This window comes from Cryptotermes secundus, unplaced genomic scaffold (genome assembly GCF_002891405.2).
Source record: "Cryptotermes secundus unplaced genomic scaffold, Csec_1.0 scaffold131, whole genome shotgun sequence".
Classification (NCBI taxonomy): Eukaryota; Metazoa; Arthropoda; class Insecta; order Blattodea; family Kalotermitidae; genus Cryptotermes; species Cryptotermes secundus.
Window position 1 is genome coordinate 601349 of NW_019742552.1, and position 21097 is coordinate 622445.

The window sequence follows — 21097 nt, forward strand, 5'->3', positions numbered from 1 at the left end:
TAATTTTAATATTCTCTTTGTGTATATTAGTGTTCAAATGCTGAATCACTTGAAAGCGTTTTTCACAACCAACTGTTTTCTCACACGCTCGGCAATAAAGAATTTCGTTATCCCTACTTATCATCTCTCCTTCGAACTCCCACTGATACAGCTGTAATTTAGTTTTCTGACTTACTTTCACTTTCGGCATAACTACAGAAAGCTAAACAAACTTAACTACAGACTAGTCACCACTAATGTGAATGGCCCCCAGCTTCAAATGAAGAAGCATAACGAACCTCATGGAGACTTCGGAAATAAATAAGTCCCTTATCGGTTGAATAGCATTACGTTGATAGCTGCTACATGTGGACGCTTCCGACTAATCTCTTCACGGCCACTTTGATGGTATGCGGATGAGGCAAGTTACGACTACAGGGATCGAGGTTGAATCATATTACATTGATAGCGGCTACATATGAACGCTTTCGACTAATCTCTTCGCGGCCACTTTGATGGTACGCGGATGAGGCAAGTTACGAGTACAGGGATCGAGGTTGAATCGTATTACATTGATAGCGGCTACATGTGAACGCTTCTGACTATCTCTTCGCGGCCACTTTGATGATAGGCGGATGGGGCAAGTTACGAGTACAGGGTTCAAGGAAGTGCCGTCCTGGGTATTGCATCAGAAACATGAATCATGACGAAATGTCGAGTCAAATATGCAACATATTCTAATACAGAAAAGAAAAATTGTATACATATGACCATAATTGAAAACATAAAATTAAAATATATTAACACATTTTAAAATGGAAATATGCAGTATAAATAGAGATCTTCAAAAATATGATGCTTATTCATAGAACAGGCAAAATATGCATTTATATGCACCATCAAATCATGTCCGAAATTTAAGAAATGAAGTAATTCATACATATATCCAAACAAGCATACTTTCTGGTTGCAAGAAAGAAATATGCATTTGCATTAAAATCCAGTCCCTAGTCATTACTTTCACTATAAAGAATACAGACTTCTGGACTGTAACACTATAGAGTTCAGAAAGAAATACTGGGCTCATTCTGAACTTCATGGCATTACAACCTGGAGGACCATGCACTTAATAGTCACTACTGTGACACTATCAAATCCAGCATGTCATTATACTTATGTTTGTTTCTTAAAATGTATGTGAATGTTCTCTAGGCTGAGGTGTGATACTGTGTGAGGGCCATAATGACAAACAAATCATTTATCAGGATGAGTCATGATGTTAAGTCAAACAAATTAAAAATTGTTATAATTTAGAGAATTAATTTTAAATCATGATTGTTCACATCTTGTGCTTTAGTTGTTATATGTAACATGCCATCAATTTTATTATTCTTTGAAACATAAGCATATTGTTCAGACTTTTATTTCAAGACATAAAAATCATTACCCCAGGTGACAAGAAATCCCCCATCCCCCCAGTTAAAATCATTTCATCTTTCTTAAAACTTTGTCACAATTAATAATAATACAGAGTGATGGAAAATGAACAAGAGTGTTTAAATTCTTAGAACAGTTTTCCTTATGTAATTGCATAATATATTTTGACTGTGGCCAAGTAATGTCATGGTATAAACAGAAGAGCAGCAGACATTATTTTCATTTAACAAAAATTGAAAAAGGGAGCTCTGCTGCCTCTAAAGTTGTACCACCCCAGGCAGATACTTCGTTTATTAGCCTGGCTGAGTATAATAGTTTACAAATCTCAGTTTATTTGTAATGCCTAGCAAGTGACTGGAAAATTTCAGCAACCACAACTGTTGAAACTCCAACTAATTTAAAAGTATTGCAAGAGTACAACACATTTTCCAGAGGAATTTCTTCCAGTTCTTCTTGCCTGGCTGATCTGGTGTTTATTTTTCTATATAAAAATAAATGACACAAAGTATATTATACTGCAGATATTACTCTACATATACGATGGTCATAAATAATTTTTCCTTATACTCTCTTAAACACTGGCCATGTCAGAGAATGTTTGAAATAAAAGTTACAGATCATAATATGGACAGATTCATTTTGTTAAATATTCTCCATATGAGGAAGTACTTCTAGTGAAAATCGTACCTCCTATTTTATAGTATGTACCAGATGCATAATGACACATGTTCTTCATAAAATTATAAAATGTGTTTTTAATTCATTGTAAAGTAGTGGTTATATTATACCAATACAGATCAAAATAAAATCTGTTCATCAATTTTTAGTGTAAACTCCAGTTTAAAATTTAGTCTAAATCTGTTTACCAATTTGTGAGGTGAAATGTTCATACTGTCCAACAAATAAACACACATGCACCTCTATGGACACACACGTGCATGCACACCCACACCCATATTTGTGCCCATACAGACGTATGCACAAACACACAAACACCCACACGACAGACACAGACACACACACACACACACACACACACTAGCCCAGTCATGTGTTAAATGTAATCACTTCAAGCAAAGACCATACAAAACATGGGAACAACTATTCATCAGTCCACTTATGTGTTTTCAGTTACTTTTTAATTTCAATTACTTAACTCATATAGAATACCACAAGCCCTTCTGTTTTCCTTGCAGCTGCCAAATTGTGTTCTAAATGTGATTTTCAATATTTCATGTATAAGAGGTGGACCTTCTTGGCCCTTGCACCGTGACTACAGTGATCTATTGTGCCTGGTATTTCATGTGACTTGATTATGAGACTGTTGTTCCAATGATTAAATTTAACATTATTTTTGTGTTGGTTATACACAGCTCTTGGCAAGGGCTATGCAGCTTTTCTTGTGTGCATCGTCATGATTGGTGTGATGACAGCCATCATTGGGGATGTTGCATCGCACTTTGGGTGTTCAGTTGGCATCAAGGACTCTGTAACAGCCATCGTTTTTGTTACACTGGGTACCAGTGTGCCAGGTAGCCCCTGAGACCTGCTGCATCTTCATTTCACAGCTATTATGCTCCCTTAATACAGCATAAAATATTGCTTCCTTGGTATATCATATGTGAACCACACCTGTTGGATGTTTTATTCATTTGTAACCTTGTCATCCACACAGCACACATGGAATGTTGCTATTATCATTGAAGAACTCTGTGTTATTGATGTGCTTCTCTTAAATGATACACAATTTTCATAGTTGTAACAGCTCCGTAAATGATTGGTTAGTGGCTGGATAACCAGAATCCATTGTTTGACAGAAGCAAATATTTGTTCTTTACCCATTTGATATTTGATCCTTTGACCCATATATACAGAAAAGCTTGATGATATGCTCATCTCACAGAAAGAACAGAGGGAATAAAGCAGCACAAATTTCAAGCTGACCACTATCATCCAGCTAGTGCCAAGGTCTAGAATTTGTGAAGCATTACTTTTCATCCTCTGCATATTTTCATGCCATGATGCTTAGGCATAGATACTTCCTATACAACGTGGTTAAAAATGACTTCTTTTAATGGTAAAAATGAATGGCTTTATAGGATTGCAATGAATCTATTACAGAAGACTTATCCAGTTCTATGGATCCACTTTGCATGTTTTTCCCACTCTCCCCATTTTGAGTCTTAAAAATAGGCATTTATTTATAATCCAGTTGCACTTCTGTACAAAAATCAGTATTGAGTATGACTCATTACCTTTGACTAGCCCTTGAATTCGACTTTTCTGTTTGTTGATGGCTGATTGGTTGTTATACTTTGATAACAGAGATGACACTTTTTCAGTTCTTTGTTGCAGTAACTACAGGGCTGAAATTGTTATCTTTGGTTCTTGTACACTCTGTGGAAATTCACTTCAAACTTGATATTCTAACAGATTAAAATCTGGAGAATCTGTGTACATTCTGCTAATTACATAAATTCAACTGCAGCATCATCTAGTGATTCATGTGGGATTTGTAATGGACAAAGTGGCACTGGGGAAACTTTTCTCCAAGTACTTCAGTTTCCCCTGCCAAACTTCATTCCACCAATTGCTCCACAATCACAATCATCTAACATCTGGGGCTGGTACAACAGGCCAGTAGTGGCAGCAGTACCAAATGGATTCAGTCTCACCCCACTAAGAATTTTAAAGATTGTGGAATATAGATATAAAATTATCCATTTTTAACATTGAATATTGAAATTACTTCTGTGTAACAGATTAAAACCACATGCACTAAGTCTTTTATACAGTCATTAAGGCATGTTCTTCAAAACTTTTATCTGTTTCATTCAAATCCATAGAGCCATTCTCGTGCTATGATTTCCTAAACTGACTATTTTCTCCACATAGAAGAATCTTGTTATGAAATTCAGTCCATAAGGATCTTGCACTTACTGGGCAGACATTTTACTACTTAAGCAACTTAGCACCTACTTTATGCTAACAACTTATAATTCTGAAGAATATTATCTACTGGGATGTAATGACATGTAGTTTGGCCTACATCTATGTCTCAGAGGATTGTATTGCTTCCATCTTCAGGGTTGAAGAACTTCCTTGGTGCTGCTTTCTTCCATGGCTTGCTCTTTGACTCCAAAGATGGAGGCAGTATGTTTCTTCAAAACATTGGTAAACTCCTATTAGCTTACATGGCATCATATCTCAGAACACTGTAGCCCACACTTCACAGTTACAGCCATCACAGCATCACATCTTTACAATCTGGTTCTTCTGTTAACGCTAATTTAATTGGTAACAATACAGTTAATTTTTGTTGTTCATTTGAACCCCAGTTTAATATCACATGTAAAGAATTATTGGATTAAAGCATCTTGGTCGATTCTTAATGAGAGTGCTGGAGTAATCAGTATAAATATTAATATGTATAACTAATTTATGTAACATGAATACATCACTACAAATCATAATACATATTCAGGGATAGAATGAATGCAACTAATCTTCAGTAACATAATTTTCTGGTATGAATGTGTAATGTCTGTTTGACTCATCATTGATGTTTTAGATAACCTACTTCATTGTTCAGTTTCAAATGTCATGTATCTTTATTAGAACTTTAGACAAGATCTAGGTGCACTGATGGATACCTTCAGAGAACTGTTGGCAGTACAACCAACCCCTGCCTACCATGTTTCAGAAAGTTATGGTGCTGTCTTCATTATTTCACATCTTTAATTTCTTAATGTTTTGTGTTCTCTGTTATCACTATTACTCTTTGTTTCCACTTTCTGTATACAGTCATTCTATGACCTTAGCTTGTAATTGACATTTCAGGACTGAAGTGCTGGACAGAAGACAAGACAGTTCTCCAGCAATCCCTTGCCAACTACAGTTTTTTTCCAGCTATGGGGATTTAAATTATCTGCAGTTTTCTGTTGTGTTGAGTATCACCAACCTCAGTATTTGAGTTTTAATTTGAGTACACATGTAAGAGGTAGTGGTTTTCATGCACTTAAAGATCTTCGTTTGTTAGTGGGAGAATGTAATAGCATCCGAAGCCAGTTTTCTAGCTTCCAGATTAAAGTTACAGATGTGTATTTATGACAGTTTCTATATTTTGTTTAATTTATTTTTAAACACCCTATTGTAATATGGTTAGTCCTTGATGGATGTTATTAGTGGCCGTGGTTTTGCTGGCCTTCAGTCTCCAATATAGCCTTGATCTTCTCAACTGCAGTATATTTTTAGGAACCTAACCCCCATGGTTGGCAAGGAATTACTGTACAGATAAACTGATGCTCATGTGTGATGTTATTGCTGTTCAGAAGTCACTGTAGAACAGGCCTTCCCAGTTAGTAGACTACAAAACTGCTTGTCCAGGGGCACAGCCAATTTCTTACTTCTTTCAAAAACTGCTTTCTCTTCTGCCTATCATATCATGTCAAATGAACCTAATAAAAATCAGTAGCTTATTCTAATTCATAATCTGTTATCATATGGAAGTGAACACTTTCTAGAGCATGCTGTTAATGACAGTTGTTTATAGTTTGATCACAAATATATAGGTCAGCTATAACTAATTCAGTCAGTAAATTGACTGACATACAGTCCTCGAATATTACTACTGCATCAATGTGTTTAATGACTCAGGAATTCAATAGATGCCAAAAGAATGAAGAACTCCTTAGAGCAGAGTGTTTGGAATTTGTAACATCTGCTGGACCGTTTCAAACAGGATAAAGAATATATGCATTTATAGAAAGAGAAAAGTTACATTTCTTTTCCATCCTAAATGGCAGGTTATTGTCTGAGAGCCTGGTACATTGAAAGGGTCCTGTGCCATTTCTCTGTTGGCTTCAGACTGGAGGGAACTTAATCAAGCAGCTTGTACCTATTGCATCTAAGCTTCTGTTTCTTGTCTATGGCTTGACTTAAGACTGTGTTATTTCACAAATCCAGTACTTTGTCATGTGTAAGAAAAAAAAAGTACTTATTGCATAATAGACCATTTTTATGGTATTCAAAACTTGATCATTTTGCCCTGCCACAGAACGTTAGTGTATAAAAATAACTAGTTTAACACACTAAAACGAAACTCAGCTGGTACAGTAAGTTATTATAATTAAGGAACAAAAACAAAAATCTGTAGCTGATGTCACTGGAAATCCATTGGTCTTGGAGAGAAGTTTCCTAAATCATAAAAATTTCTGCAGGTATGAGAATTGATTTTGAGAGATGAAAGTATGCAATAATATGCCCACTGGTCCCGTAAAATGTAGTAAATGACTAAATTAATTTATACAAACATACAAAAACTGTAGTGGATATTGAATTTGAAAAGTTGCTTTTTCATTTGGTTTTGTATTCGAATGATCCAGTCTGAGATGGTGTATGTGTTTGTTCCAGTGACTGGAACTACAGAATTTCTGTTTCATCCCACAGTTTTTGAATACTCTGTCTCCATATACTTACATACACATTGCAGAAACTGGTCTTAAAGGTGCCAAGTGACATATTTGATTTTGAAATTTAATTGAAATAAATATATTATATATTTAATGAATATTAGAACTTGTCATGATATATAAATTGAAGTTTTTTCTACTTCTTAGTGACTTAGTAAGCATCTCTCATATACAGTTACACTTAATTATTTTCACTTTTATCACATTTACTAGCTTCACCACTTTTTAAAGCTACTGAGTGAGAAACATTGGGGAGGCCTGTGTCACACTGATCTGAAATTAGCACATTGTATGAAGTCTCTAATTACTTATTCTGTATTTCACCGTTCCCTCTCCTTTCCTTTCATTTTCTTCTGCACAAAAAATTTATATAGATACCTCTCAGCATGCAGAAAATCTCAGCACTGTGAGTCTCTCTGTTATACTTACACTTTTCTCCCATACTGTATTACTATGTTTTGCTCAGCTGTTGTTCATTTTTCTCTCCTCTTCTGCTCCCCAGATATGTTTGATGGTTATTTATGTTTCGTTATCTCAATATGTGGAATTGGTTGTCTCACGGCCGTCATTGGAGACGTGGCGTCTCACTTTGGTTGTACGGTGGGCCTCAAGGACGCAGTCACCGCTGTGGCCTTTGTTGCTCTCGGTACAAGTGTACCAGGTAAGGCAACTGGCCCCTCCAGCAGTTTCCAATATCAGCTAGGATGAACTCTTCAGTTGTTTGCTAGAAATGAAGCAGAAAATTGAGAGTGGTTTTCCATTTGGAACTTGAGAGGGGTGTTATTTCAGCATATATTTATACATGAAGTCATACTACTTTTATCACAATTCTAGAGCATTAAATATCCGTTTTTATAGTAGCCTCTCAAATTTCATGACAAACTTTAAAATTTAAGAAAGTATCTTACAGACTTTAATTAGTTTGATACTTTGAGAACCAACTTAATTAAATATGACTAACAATCTGCTATAATAATAATTTAAATTTAATACATTACAATAGAAGAACAAAATCACTGTGTCTTCAGAAGCTGCTTATAAATTACCCTTGAAACTGACATATTTTCCATCTCTAAACGCTTTCCTTAACCTTAAGCCTTGAATTAATCTGTGGTACAATTTAGATATTAAAGTGTTCTTTCTGTTCTTTGTACTCAAGACAATGTAATTAAATTTTATAATGCATGTCTACATGTCATAGTCCATCTATTAGAGAATACCATTCATTACTGTGGGTTCACTTCTTTTTACTTGTGTCAAATCTGGTTTACTTCGATTTTATATGTATAACGTGCTGTATGAAATTCGCATGCCACAGATGTTGGATATGTGTATCTGAATGTAATAGATTTGTGAGATCTGCATGACTGCACAAATAATTCAGAGTCTGTTGTATGGTACAGGTGCACCATACACTGAAGCTGCAAAATTGTAACTACTTAGAACTTAAGTCAAATAATATCGTATGGTATCCATTTTGAAAGTCGTTCTCGGGAATTTAGAGACTCTCACACACACACAGTCTTGTTGAAGGTTGTGACAAACACGAAGGATAAGTGATAAGAGTGTTGAGAAATCTCTGTGTTATTCTGTGTTCAAAAAGGGTAATGTAAGATTCAATGCAGTTTTATTCACATACAGATAAGCCAGAGCAGCCCCATATTTAATCTGAAATGTTAATCAGTAACATTATATTTTCTGGCCCATACAGTATATAGTTCTCCAACAAATAGACTTCAGCTGCATATATATATATGTATGTATGTGTGTGTGTGTGTGTGTGTGTGTGTGTTGAGATTTGTGTGAGTTTAGATTTCTTAAATCATTGAAATGACACACACACACACACACATATATATAGTTCATTTCATAAGTCCAAAACAAATGGACATGAAGGTCGTCATAGCAAAAGAAATACAAACAATTTAAACAAACACACAGGTAACAGAATAATTAAAACTAGTTGTTTATGTTATGCTCCACATATTCAGAAACTGTATAAAAGGAATTATTCATAAGATATAAAGACAGCTTAGTTTTAAAACTAATTCTATCCTCTTTAAGGCTTTGAATGGTTATGGGCAATCTGTTGAATAGTTTAATAGCGGTAAACATAGTAACTTTCTGAAAAGCAGAAAGATTCAAGTTTGGCAAATATAATTGCTAAACATCTAAACCTGAACAAAATTTAGTTTGATTATCAATCACAAACATCATCAATGAGAGAATGTATTCACATGGCAATAGCAGTATCTTTAAGTTCTTAAAAAGATCCCTACATGAGTCTCTAGGTCCCACTCCAGATATAATCCTTATTACTTTTTTTGTAATTTAAAAACTCTAACCTCATTCATTGAGTGGAAATAAGAAAAATACACCGTTTGTAAAATTCTTTTACTCATAAAATGAGATAAACTCCTAATTACAAAAATGGCTGAACTAAGTTTAGGGAGAATATACTCTACAGAAATCTATGAACAAAGTAATGTAATGAGTACTACTTACGTATTTAAAATGAGTAATTTTTTATAACCCACTGAGTGAAACTGAATGAAATATCTGTAAAATTATATATCACATATAATTTTTACATTTTAATAAGCAGGGCATTCTACTTTGTTATCATTTTGATAAGTGACAGTTGTCACAAATTTTGAATACTGTTCATAACAACTGGTACTGATTGAGTGCAACATCTTGTGAGCATTTAAAGTATAACTTGAACTTAATGAACAGACAATGATATTAGTAGGCTTATTCTGTGAGGGAGAGTCAGGAGATAGGTCAGGAATGGAAGTAAAACAGTTGTAATGGACATTCAAGTGACTAAACTGCCATGGTAGCAAATACTACTAGAAATAGAGCATAGTCTGCTGTACTGAGCCTAGACTGACAGGCTTCGTATATATTATACATACTAGATATTAAGACTCAATTGTAAGTAAGTGTACATAGTGACAATGGAATGGACATAATAGATTTTCTATTTGAATCACTTGGTAGCTACACCATTCAGCTTCATGACAGTCTGGGTAGCAGAGTCACATGCGCTGGTATCATTAGTCAAAATGGCGACCATGCTTGAGGTGTATACTGCAGAAGATCAGCATTCTGTTGTGTGCTTTTGTGGGCAAAAGTGCCAAAGAAGTATTTCCTATTTATGGTGGGAAGTGTTTGTCATGTAAAATGGTTTATGACTGTATCAAGAAAGTCTCTCAGTGACATATGAAAATTGCAAATGATGCCTGACCAGGACACTGTGTTCAGATAACAGCAAAAACAACTGTGGAGTGGGTGGAGGAGTTGATCTGAGCTGACAGGAGGACAGCGATATAGTGTAGAAACTGCACCAGGGTGTACCTATGGCTTAGCATACGGTATAATTTATGATTGTTTCAATATCAGAAAGTGTGTGCATAGTGAGTGCCCAGAGAACTCAAGGATCGGGAAAAAATGAATTGAATGTCTCTCCTTGCAACATCTCTTATAGTGCACAGATGAAGGAGCAGATATGCTTAACAGGATTTTTGTTTGGGACGAATCGTTGGTGCATCACAGCTCATACCAACCCAAATCAAAGTATGCTTCAGTGCAATGTAAACATCCTGGTTCACATTCAACCAAAATCTTTATGGTTTTGGGATTCTTAGGAAGTAGTGTCGGCCCACTTTCAGAAGCATGCTGAAAATATGAATTCTGCATCGTACTGTGAATTTCTGTTGAAGTTTCATGATGCAATTCACAGAAAACATATAGACCAACTGGTAAGAGGTGTACTGCTTTATCATGACAGTGTCAGACATCATATAGACCGAACAACTCAGGAGAGAATTCAAGAATTCCAGTGCGAACTTCTTGAACATTCATTTTGCAGCCTGGACTTGGCTCCTCGTGACTTCCATCTGTTTGGTTGCTATAACACCACCTTTGTGGTAAACAATTCGCTGATGTTGAAGAGTTTAAAATGGAGGTGTGGAATTGGCTAAGGCAACAGTCAAAAGACTTCTATGCTGTGGATTTTGACGCACTGGTAAAGCGAGAGGACAAGTGTATCAATGTTGGTGAAGGATATGTCAAGGAATAAACGTTTTTTCCAGGTTCGAATATCGCATGTTTTACATTTCATATCCACTTGTGACCTACGTACTGATTCTCCCTCATACATATAGGAACTAGATTAGACAACCCTTGCACTATAACTATCTTCAGCCTAACTCCATGATGCAAGGTCTTCCTTGTGTAGTAAAAAGTTCTGCTGGCCAAGAAATTCCCTGCTTTTTATGAAAGACGTATATTCATTACTCTATTCAATAGAGTCCATCACTGGACCCTATTCTGAGGAAGTTGATTCCAGTCCATACCCTCACATCCTGTATCTTTAAGATAATGTTAAGATTATCTTCTGTAAATACCAGCATATTCTGAGGCATCTCTTCCCCTGATGTTTTATGACTCAGTTTTTTATGAATTTCTCATCTCCGCTGTGGTTGCTACATGCTCTGCCCACCTACTCTTCTTTGATTTAATCACCCTAATAATACAGGTAATATTTTTAGTAACTAGACGTGTTCAAGGCTCTGCACTTCGTTGCTACCGGTGCATCGCTGGCAGCAATGAAGTACATGTGATGTTTCCTGATGACTCAGCATTCTTGATGGCCAATAACATTTGAAATTACGGAAAATAATTAACTTGTAAACTTGTACACAGTATTATATTACACAGTGGGTAGTGTGGTTCATTTGTGGGAGTTTGTTTATGATTTATGAGCAGTAGGCGGTACCAGCGCGATAAGCCATTTGTTCCCAGTTAACAGTTGATCAGCAGTATGGCTCGACATCATTCTGTATACTTTAGAGCAACGTGTATTTCTGTATGAAACCTATGTAAAATACAGATCAGCTGGAAAGTGTTGGCAAAAATTTCGATGTAAATTTTGTGATGAAGGAGTGTCCAGCAGATAAACAGTTCATAATTTGGTGAATAAACTTAGAAAAAAACAGAACTCTTAATAGACAAGAAAACAAAACCTAAGTGTCGAATGCTTACAGAGAAGTTAGATGGCATAGAGGCCACACTTGAACGTACACCTAGAAAATCACTGAAACAACTAGCTCAAGAGATTGGAGTGTCAGAGTCTAGTGCAAGAACGGCAACACGATTGCTGAAGCCATCCAGTGAAAGTTGTGACTGGTGTGCTGAAGAATTTTTGTAGATGTATATTTTTAGTGAAACAATTAATTGTGAAAGAAATTTACATGTAGAGGGATAGCGATTTCAATTGCTCCTGTGATCTGTGAACATAGGTAAGAACTTCTCTTCGTTTCAAATGTTATTGGCATGCTGAGTCTTCAGTAAAATTTGCATGCGCTTCACGGCTGATGATGCGCCAGTCACAGTGAAGCGCAGAGCCGTGAACGCATCAAGTTCATTAAAAAACACCCCGTATTATCTGAAAAACACAAATTACGGAGCTCCTCATTATTTAATGTTCCGCATTTTCCTATTATTTCCTCTCTCTTATGTTCGAACATTCTCCTCAGCAGTTTTGTTCACAATATTACTATATGACAAAACACAGAAAGAAACAGTTTTTTAAAATGCTTATTTCTATGTCAGATTTTATGAACTATGTTTATCTGTGTATAACACGAGCTAAAGTTTCTGCATAATGACAGTCTGTCCATCAGGTTATAATGTGGCTTTATTGTGACAAGTATATAGAAAATCATTAAAGACATTTATACAAATGACGGCTCCTTGTTGGCTTTATTAACTCTTGTTTTGTGGCCACTGTCGAGGCTATTATATCAAAGTTGTTACTTTTAAAATCTTATAATTAATTGTTAGTTATCAAAGTTGGGGTTGGATTGAAAGCTGAAGACCTTGCTCTGTAAAAATACTTTTGCAAAATCCCAAAAGTAAGTACTGGTTCAGACAAGTCTGGCAGAATCTTCTAAGCAGGTATGTGGCTCAAAAAGGGCTGTTTTGCTGCTGCTGCTGCTGCTGCTGCTAATGATGATCTTGATGATACTTAAGTGTTTAAAAATATATGGTAGAAACTTCAGTTGAATGTTAGCAGTAATATTGTTGAAGTACATAATATGGAAATTACAATGGGCAGGGCATATAGCCTAGTCTCGTGAAAGAACTCCATATGAAACTTCAGTCAAGAAACCAGGAAGGCAATTGGAAAACTGAAATAGAGACGAAGAAATTATGTAAAAGATGAGACATATTATGCCCATGTTTTTAGATGAAGTGTTTATCTGTAATGGTTCATTTGTGTTGTCATTAGTGAGGAGTGATGCTTGCTTGATTATGTAACCACTGGTTGTACTTTGTATATTGTGTTTTATGTAGCTGATGCATTTGATTTCCTTAAGTTTCTAACTATTCATGAGGGACGGTGAATTTAGTTTCCTTTCATGTACCACCTGCATGGCTGTAGCATGAAATGCATATAAGTATTTCAACTTCGCATATATTTTATTAATCTTACAGATGGCAAATAAATATAACATACACTTTCATTTTCACCTTTGTTCATGTGTAAAATTTCTGCAGTACTTTTGTAGGCATTATTGGAAACATTTGCATAAAGTGAAATTATGATTAGTCAGTGCTCTTATTTGCATGCCAGCTATAAAATAAGTTTAAAGAATATGAATCATAATATAGCTTACACGATAAATTTCTGCCACTAAGTGGTCTAACTTCCTTAATATAAAATATAATATTTCTCTTTTTATATTGATATGTGTATGCAACCAATGCCATCACTTCAAACTCTTAAAACATAGAATGTTTATGTGTTTATCTTCATACATACATCTTGTTACTAAATAAGTATTTTGTGTGTCTTATTATGTATAACATTCATCTACTCTCCTTCCTACTTCCTGTGTTCAATTAGTTATGAATCTCTGAAGGTTTAAAATAGTGCTTGATCCATTATGATAAAGCTTTTATTATACTGGGAACTGTCAACAGAGTGAGATGTATTTAATATCAACATTGGTCTGGAAATGGGATCAACAAAAATGTTAGATACTCGTCATTATAAATGGCAATTTTCGTTTTCTTAATTTCTGTTCTTATAGTGGTGACTGTGTTTTAACACATACGTCGAATATTTACGAATATGATAACCACTGAAGTGATGTGTGTGTGTGTGTGTCTGTGGGTTTGGGTTGTTAGAGACACATGAGTGTCAATTGCTATATGCACATGTAATTTTACATCAACTAATTTGTAATAAATTAACCCTAAATTAATTATCACCAAAGTGATAATATTGTATCAACAACACAATAATCAATTATCTGAAAATGAGAGTAGAACAGACTCTTACATAGACCTGTAAAATCAAATTATACCTAGGTCAGAGGGCATTATTCAACCTGAAAATGGTTGTGATATTTACTTTCCCCTTTATGTATTAAAATGCCAATGTTACTAGTAATCATATATTGCATTTATACTCTTCATATTTGTCCATATGCACAAAATTTTGGAAAATATCCATGTGCCTTTCTTTTAATTTAGTACAGATTACTGTCGCTTCAACTTATCGTGTGTGTGGGTATTTAGATTCACAGTTTACATGAAACAGACCTTTCCCTGTATTCATAATTTTGGTGAATACTGAAATATTTGAGGATTATGCCAGTCTCTTCTGTCATCGTTACAAGTCTTCAAATTGTGTTGTTTTTTATGATAATTCTTTGTAATTTTGCCATTGGTCCAGAAAACAAGCTAACACAGTGAAAATACAAAACACAGTGGTTAGTTTTACCTTCTTTTGTTCCTTCACAAGAGGAATAGTTGAAACTCAAATTGCATGTAACGTTTCTCTACCTGCTACCAATAATTTTGTTCATCTCGGACTTTGATCCTGAGAGCTCTCCCACTACAATTGTTACGAGGACACTTGAGTGGCAACCAGCTATTTCAGACATCTTGTGCACAGTTTTGTTCAGAAGGAGCCAGTATTAAAATGTTCATAGTTTCTCAATTGAAGTTCCTGCATGGCCATCACAAAAAAAAGGGACCAGTTCATCACATTATTTTTGTGTTTGCAGCCATCTGAAGAAAGCAGACTTTCGTCTGTTCTTTTCAACCATGTCTGAAGATGTGATGTTTTGTTTCCTAAAATTAATAATTAACTTTTGCATTTGTCTTATTTTCTTAAATCCTGTACAGATTTTAGAAAGGTAAGTTGTCCATGCTCAGACATGAAATTGGCTCCATTTTTGATACATTATTATCTTTTACGGTCATCTTTAATGAGACATATTACAAATAAAAAAAAATTCTTCTTTTTCTCGGTAATGGTGATTCATGAGTAGATGTCGCTCAGGGGTACGTGTGTTTTTGCATCTCCATTTTATGGATAGGATTCCTGACAGCACTTATTGGTGATGTTGCCTCCCACTTTGGCTGCAGTGTCAACTTGAAGGATTCTGTCACAGCTATTGGTTTAGTGGCAATGGGTACCAGTCTCCCAGGTATAGATAGATATCCCACAATCATCATGTAATACTAATGCCTACTAACCATGATCAGAATTTTTTCCGTGTATTTTTATATTCTTAATATTAATTTGCTGTTAACACAGTAAAATTCCACTTATAACTTCAGTTTAAATAGCAGAACATACACATAATAACAAAGTGAAGAGCAAAAAATTAGAATTAATAGTGCATTTGACAGACAATATCTTTATAAAACACCATCTGGTTAATGCATGCTTAAACTTCTGGAATGTGCAACATGTTTTTTAAACTACATATTGTTTCTTCATCTTCACATACTCTATATTTACATCAACACCATGCTTTATTTTTGTGTCATTCAAGACAAAGCAAGAAAAACTGTTGTTTCAGTTGGCAAGCAAACTATACGGACTGAGCGACTGCCGCTTGTCGGCAACGTTAGAAGTTGCTAGAGAGTGTTGTGTGATCAGCGCAACGAATCCCCATGGTCGTTAATTTAGGTTTTCTAGATCAGAGCCGCTATTTCCTTGAAATAGCGCCTCAATTGTCCTCGTAAGGCTGAGTGGACCCCGTTCCAGACCCACCACTTCTCAGAAAATCTGGTAGCGCCGGGAATCGAACCTGGACCTCTGGATCTATAGCCAGGAACTCCGACCACTAGACCACAGAGGCGGTCATTCAAGACATGAAAAATTAATTCAAGAAAGAAAATCACTTTGAAGAATTATTCTTCCATTTTCATACAAATATCAGTACAGTCATATTGGTCAGTCTGTAACTTTCAGGTCTTTTATTCTGGATTCACATTGTAATGGGAAAGATTTCAGAGGAGCAGTGCTGCTTCCATCATACAGTTATTGTTTGTAACTTGAAAAAGTAGCCAGTATGTCTCAGTGGAATGTCGCAAACTCGAAAGACAAAAGAGGAATAGAAATGTTATCTTGAGCATCACTATACCCTAGAATTTTGAAGTAATTACTTTATTGAATGCTTACTGTTTGAAAGAGTTTTAAAGTAGAATATCCTATACTTTGGCCTCATTTGATCTTGTTTTTATTTAATTCTCTGCGTGTACTTCATTATTGAAAGGAACTGAATTATTTTAGTGCTGTAATACTCATCACAAGTTCCACATTTAAAATATATTTCAAACTTTTTTAAATCAAATGTTAGAATGATGCACGATTTACAATTTTAAGATAAAAAATAATCCTTGTTTGCCTTTCCTTTAGAACGTAAATATAATTTGTTTTGAAGCTTCTGAAATCATGAGTCTTGCCAAAGTAACTAATATTACTATAATTAAGTGTTTGTATGAATGTTTGCACCTATGTACTGTTAAACAAGAGTCAGTCAGCTGCTTGTTGTCAGTGTATTACATATCATTGTGATGTGATTTTATGTTTAATGTCCATACTTATCTACTGGTACCCTCATCCATGGAAATCAAATGCAATAGCTTTTATTTAGTGTGGCCTTGATTCAGTATGATGCAATATATGAAGTACTTAATCAGGATAGGTGTTGAAGTGTAACAGCTACGTTCATATTTAAATTTTGTTTCATTCGTAGAATAAATATGTCAAGAAATGAAAGCAAATAAAAGGTTAACACACTGTATGCAGTTCCCTTATAGAACTGTGGACAATGAAAAAAAAAACTATATTTTAGGTATCATGCAAAATGTATTGTTCTGATAAATCAGAATTTTCATTTTTCTACATTATGCATTCCTAGATTCACCACGAATCTTACGGTAACACCACTAGAAGTAGCTAGATTCTGTAGTGTTGAATGATTTGCAGGATGACAGATGAATGATAAATTTGAAATGATTTTAAAAGAATTGGAAAGAACTATTTGTAGCTTAGATGAGATACTGCACTGGCATTTCTCCTGGAGGGACTGAGGAAAACCGTAAAAAAACCTCAAGTCAGGATAACTGGTGAGTTCTAACTTCAGGGATATAACGCTATGCAAGCTGTTCAGAGTGCCGTGTAGTCCACTGAAAGGTTGATTTTCAACAGACTGCATGGCATTAAGTTCTAGAAGATAGAACTCTTTATAACCACTGCTCTGAGAACTTAAAATCCTGAAGGATAATTGATATCCCTGCTGAGGTTCAAACTGAGCACATCTAAAATATGAATTAACTGCCTTACCATTATGGTAGTCCATTTGGTATCAGAAGTGCTAATAGAATCTAGCTTCTGTATACAGATAGATTAAATTAGTGTATTTTGTAATAGTTTGTTTGATGTCATTTATCACATAATGAAATATTTCATCCTTTCCATCCCTTAGTGTGTTCTGTTATTATTGTAAAATAGAAAGGCTTGTAGTAATTAACTGTTCAGTGTTTGTTTTAGTATTGCCAAATTTGTTGCATATGCTTGGGAGTAGTCTTAACTACTGCTGAATATAGTGTTCAAGTTTGAGCTACTGATTTCACTGCATGTTTTCTTTTATTACCTTTTAACCTCTAAACACGTTGTATTGTTGCATGGCTACATACTTGAACCAAATTGGATAATGATTTCTTAACATTTATATCAGTGGTTAATATCTTAGTATCTCCTGCTTATTTCCTACCCAGCTTTAGTTGTAGAAAATGTTGCTGTCAGTCTCAATTTGCCACTTCACAGTATGCCTTGGGAATGTGTTACAGTTACTTAATTTAGCATTGTACAAAATATAAGGGAATATATGCATGTGAAAGTGATAAATAGAAAGTACTGTGCAATATTTTAAAAAGGCATTCAAACCTTAAATGCTAAATTTGAAGAAATCTTTTACATTGACCCATATAAAATGGAAATGATTCTAGAAAAAAGAAGTAATATTTGACCTCTTTATAAAAGCTCATTTATGATCTAAACAGCGCCATGTATGGCATTTACCCAAGAGGATTTTATCATGTTTCATTATACTATCCAATATAAGTAATACTTTTAATGTACTCCTAATTATATTGTTATCCTTTAAAAATGTCGATTTAATTTATTTAAATATTGTATCAGAGAATGTGTTATTTGCAGAAACCAAACTTTTTTAATAACATAAAAAAGGAGCAGTACATGTTAAAAAATTGGAACTATTTTATGGAAGTGCACTTATACATCACTCTTTGTTACTCTCAGCACAGACAGAATTGAATACCATTGGGTGCCTCAAGAATATAATTATAGTCTCTTTGCTTGTATTACTGTATGATTCTAAGAAATATTTTTGTTGTACAAATTTTCATTTCATTTGCCCAAATATGACAGTTGAGGATGAGTTAATATCTGCTACAGATAATCATACTTCATTCATATCTTTTTTCAGTCAATATTAGGCACTTTTTATGAAAATACATGCTACACAGAAGTAGTCCTGTGGGATTAGAAACTGTATTAATAAAAATATTTAGTATTTATGTATGTAGTATTCTATGATATGCAGAAACAGGCACTGTTATTTTTGTACAGTTTGACCATATAACAACAGCAGGTAATATGTTTAACAGAATATTATTAATATTAAGAAATTCTTCAATTATAACTTTGCTCATTTGTCTGTTTAAAACTTTTGAATTATGCCTAAATTATTTTTGTATATTAATATTCAAATCTCAATATTATATCTAAATTAACCAATATAGTACTCATATGTGGATTTTATATATTCTCAAAATTATGTATTCCAAATATCTGTCTTCACATTTATCATCCTGAAAGAGATGGCTAGCAGTACTGTTTTTTTAGTTTGTTGTTTAACAACGCTGTAAGTACTGAGACTATATAGCAGTGATGAAAGGATGACTAATGTATATGAAGCAATTGACAGAGTGAAAATTGGCAGGGGAACTGAAGTACTCAGACAGAGCCTGCCCAAGTGCCACTTTTGCCACCACAAAACTGACATCACGTGAACCCAAGATTGAATCCTGCCTGATGCAGTGGAAAGTTAGCAGCTAACAGCTGAGGTATGGCATGGCTAGCTAACAATGCTAAAAGTCACAAATGATTGTGAATTGTGTTGCATAATGTGCATACCATATGGTTACAATTAATGTCTGCCTCTCTTCACAGACACATTTGCCAGCAAGGTGGCAGCTATCCAGGATAAGTATGCAGATGCCTCAGTTGGTAATGTAACTGGAAGTAATGCAGTCAACGTATTCCTGGGTATTGGTGTTGCCTGGTCTCTTGCAGCCATATATCATGCTATTAAAGGAGAAAAATTTTTAGTGGAACCTGGAAAGTGAGTATATTATTACAATTAACGAACTCCACACAGAAGAGCCCTTCTCCAGAAGGCAAAATGTCCCCTATCTATTACATAAACTGAAGGATGATTACTGTGTTCATAACAGCCAACCTCTGATCCCTATTCTAATCCAGATGAACCCATTCCTCACCCTTATTCTCCCAAATATGCTTAGGTATTCCAAGAGATCTTTTCCCTTCAGGTTTTCCAACCTATATTTCATATTCTCTTATCTCTCGTGTGCTTCATTCCCTGTCCATCTCATCCTCGTTCATTTGATCAATCTAATAATTTTTGATGAAACATACAGATTGTGAAGTTCTTTATGGTATTTCTTCATGATATGCCATTTTCAAGCTGCAATAAATTTTTGTTCATTGGAGGAAATATAGTCATAGGTCTTATGGAACACTACCTGATGTTTATCTGCAATGTGTTATTAGGGAGGTACTTTGAATGTTTTGTGAGAGAAATATTGACAATTTAAGAGAAGTAGGCCGACAACCATCCACTTCCTTTTAAGGCACTTCAAAAAGGAACTGACATGACTGCTACAACATTAACATCATTACTAGCATGGGAGACCCATACATAATACATAACATTAAACTTCAACTAGCCCCAAGAAAAATCTACCCGAGTGGGATACCAAGCTCAAAATCAAGTATAGACAGTACACAGTAGGAATACTATAAATGTAACACTTAAATACCGCCACATGAAAGTCTAAATAAGACACATTAATATAAATTAATAAATGCACAATCTTAATTTAAGTTTTATTAAGTTTTACGCAGCAATCATCAACTTGACATATTCAATTCAATTCAATTCAATTCAATTCTTTATTATTAATGTGCCGAGTCAACAGCCGCAAGGCCAATTACAGACTCAGCACAGTGTAGATGACTGAATTACATTACATACAAACTTATTAGAAGTCAAATACAAAATACAGTTAAGTAATTGGAAGAAATAATAACGAATAAATGTAAAAGTAAACAAACAAATAAGCGATAATTATAACAGTAATAATAATTCCATTATCATTAAACTAAGTGCTATTACGAATAGAGGAATGAAACATTAATATTTAATCAAGAATTAAATAGTATAGATTTTCTGAGGAAAATTACGTAATTCATTTTGCTTTATATAATAATATATAATATAAATACTATATAAATACTAACAGTTACTATACTAATAATATACTAATAATATAAATACTAACAGTTATACTGTATTTAAAATATGTTTGGGTAGAACATTCCTGGCTCCGAATACGTCAACCTCCCTGCAGACAACATTAGCAGCTGCTGCGCATCTAGCAGAGGGACAATTCTTAAATGAAGGGCAAATATTGAACAATGCAAAATCTCTGATATACCGAGCAGGAACTCGGAGACCAACAATTTCCAGGACAGAAGGGCAGAATTTAGAGCCAAAATAAACTTGAAT

General features: G+C 34.6%; 1 protein-coding gene across 5 annotated transcripts in view; it reads left to right on the forward strand.

Moving 5' to 3' along the window:
- LOC111873277 (sodium/calcium exchanger 3) overlaps positions 1–21097 on the forward strand; it is a 285375-nt gene that overhangs the window by 244549 nt on the left and 19729 nt on the right. For 2 of the 5 annotated variants that reach the window (XM_023867850.2, XM_023867851.2), the window contains exons 6-8: positions 7390–7548; positions 15239–15397; positions 19459–19630. In XM_023867850.2, the coding sequence (XP_023723618.1) occupies positions 7390–7548; positions 15239–15397; positions 19459–19630 (490 nt within the window). The remainder of the gene's footprint in view (positions 1–7389; positions 7549–15238; positions 15398–19458; positions 19631–21097) is intronic. The other 3 variants (XM_023867852.2, XM_023867853.2, XM_023867854.2) reach the window with 3 other exon arrangements.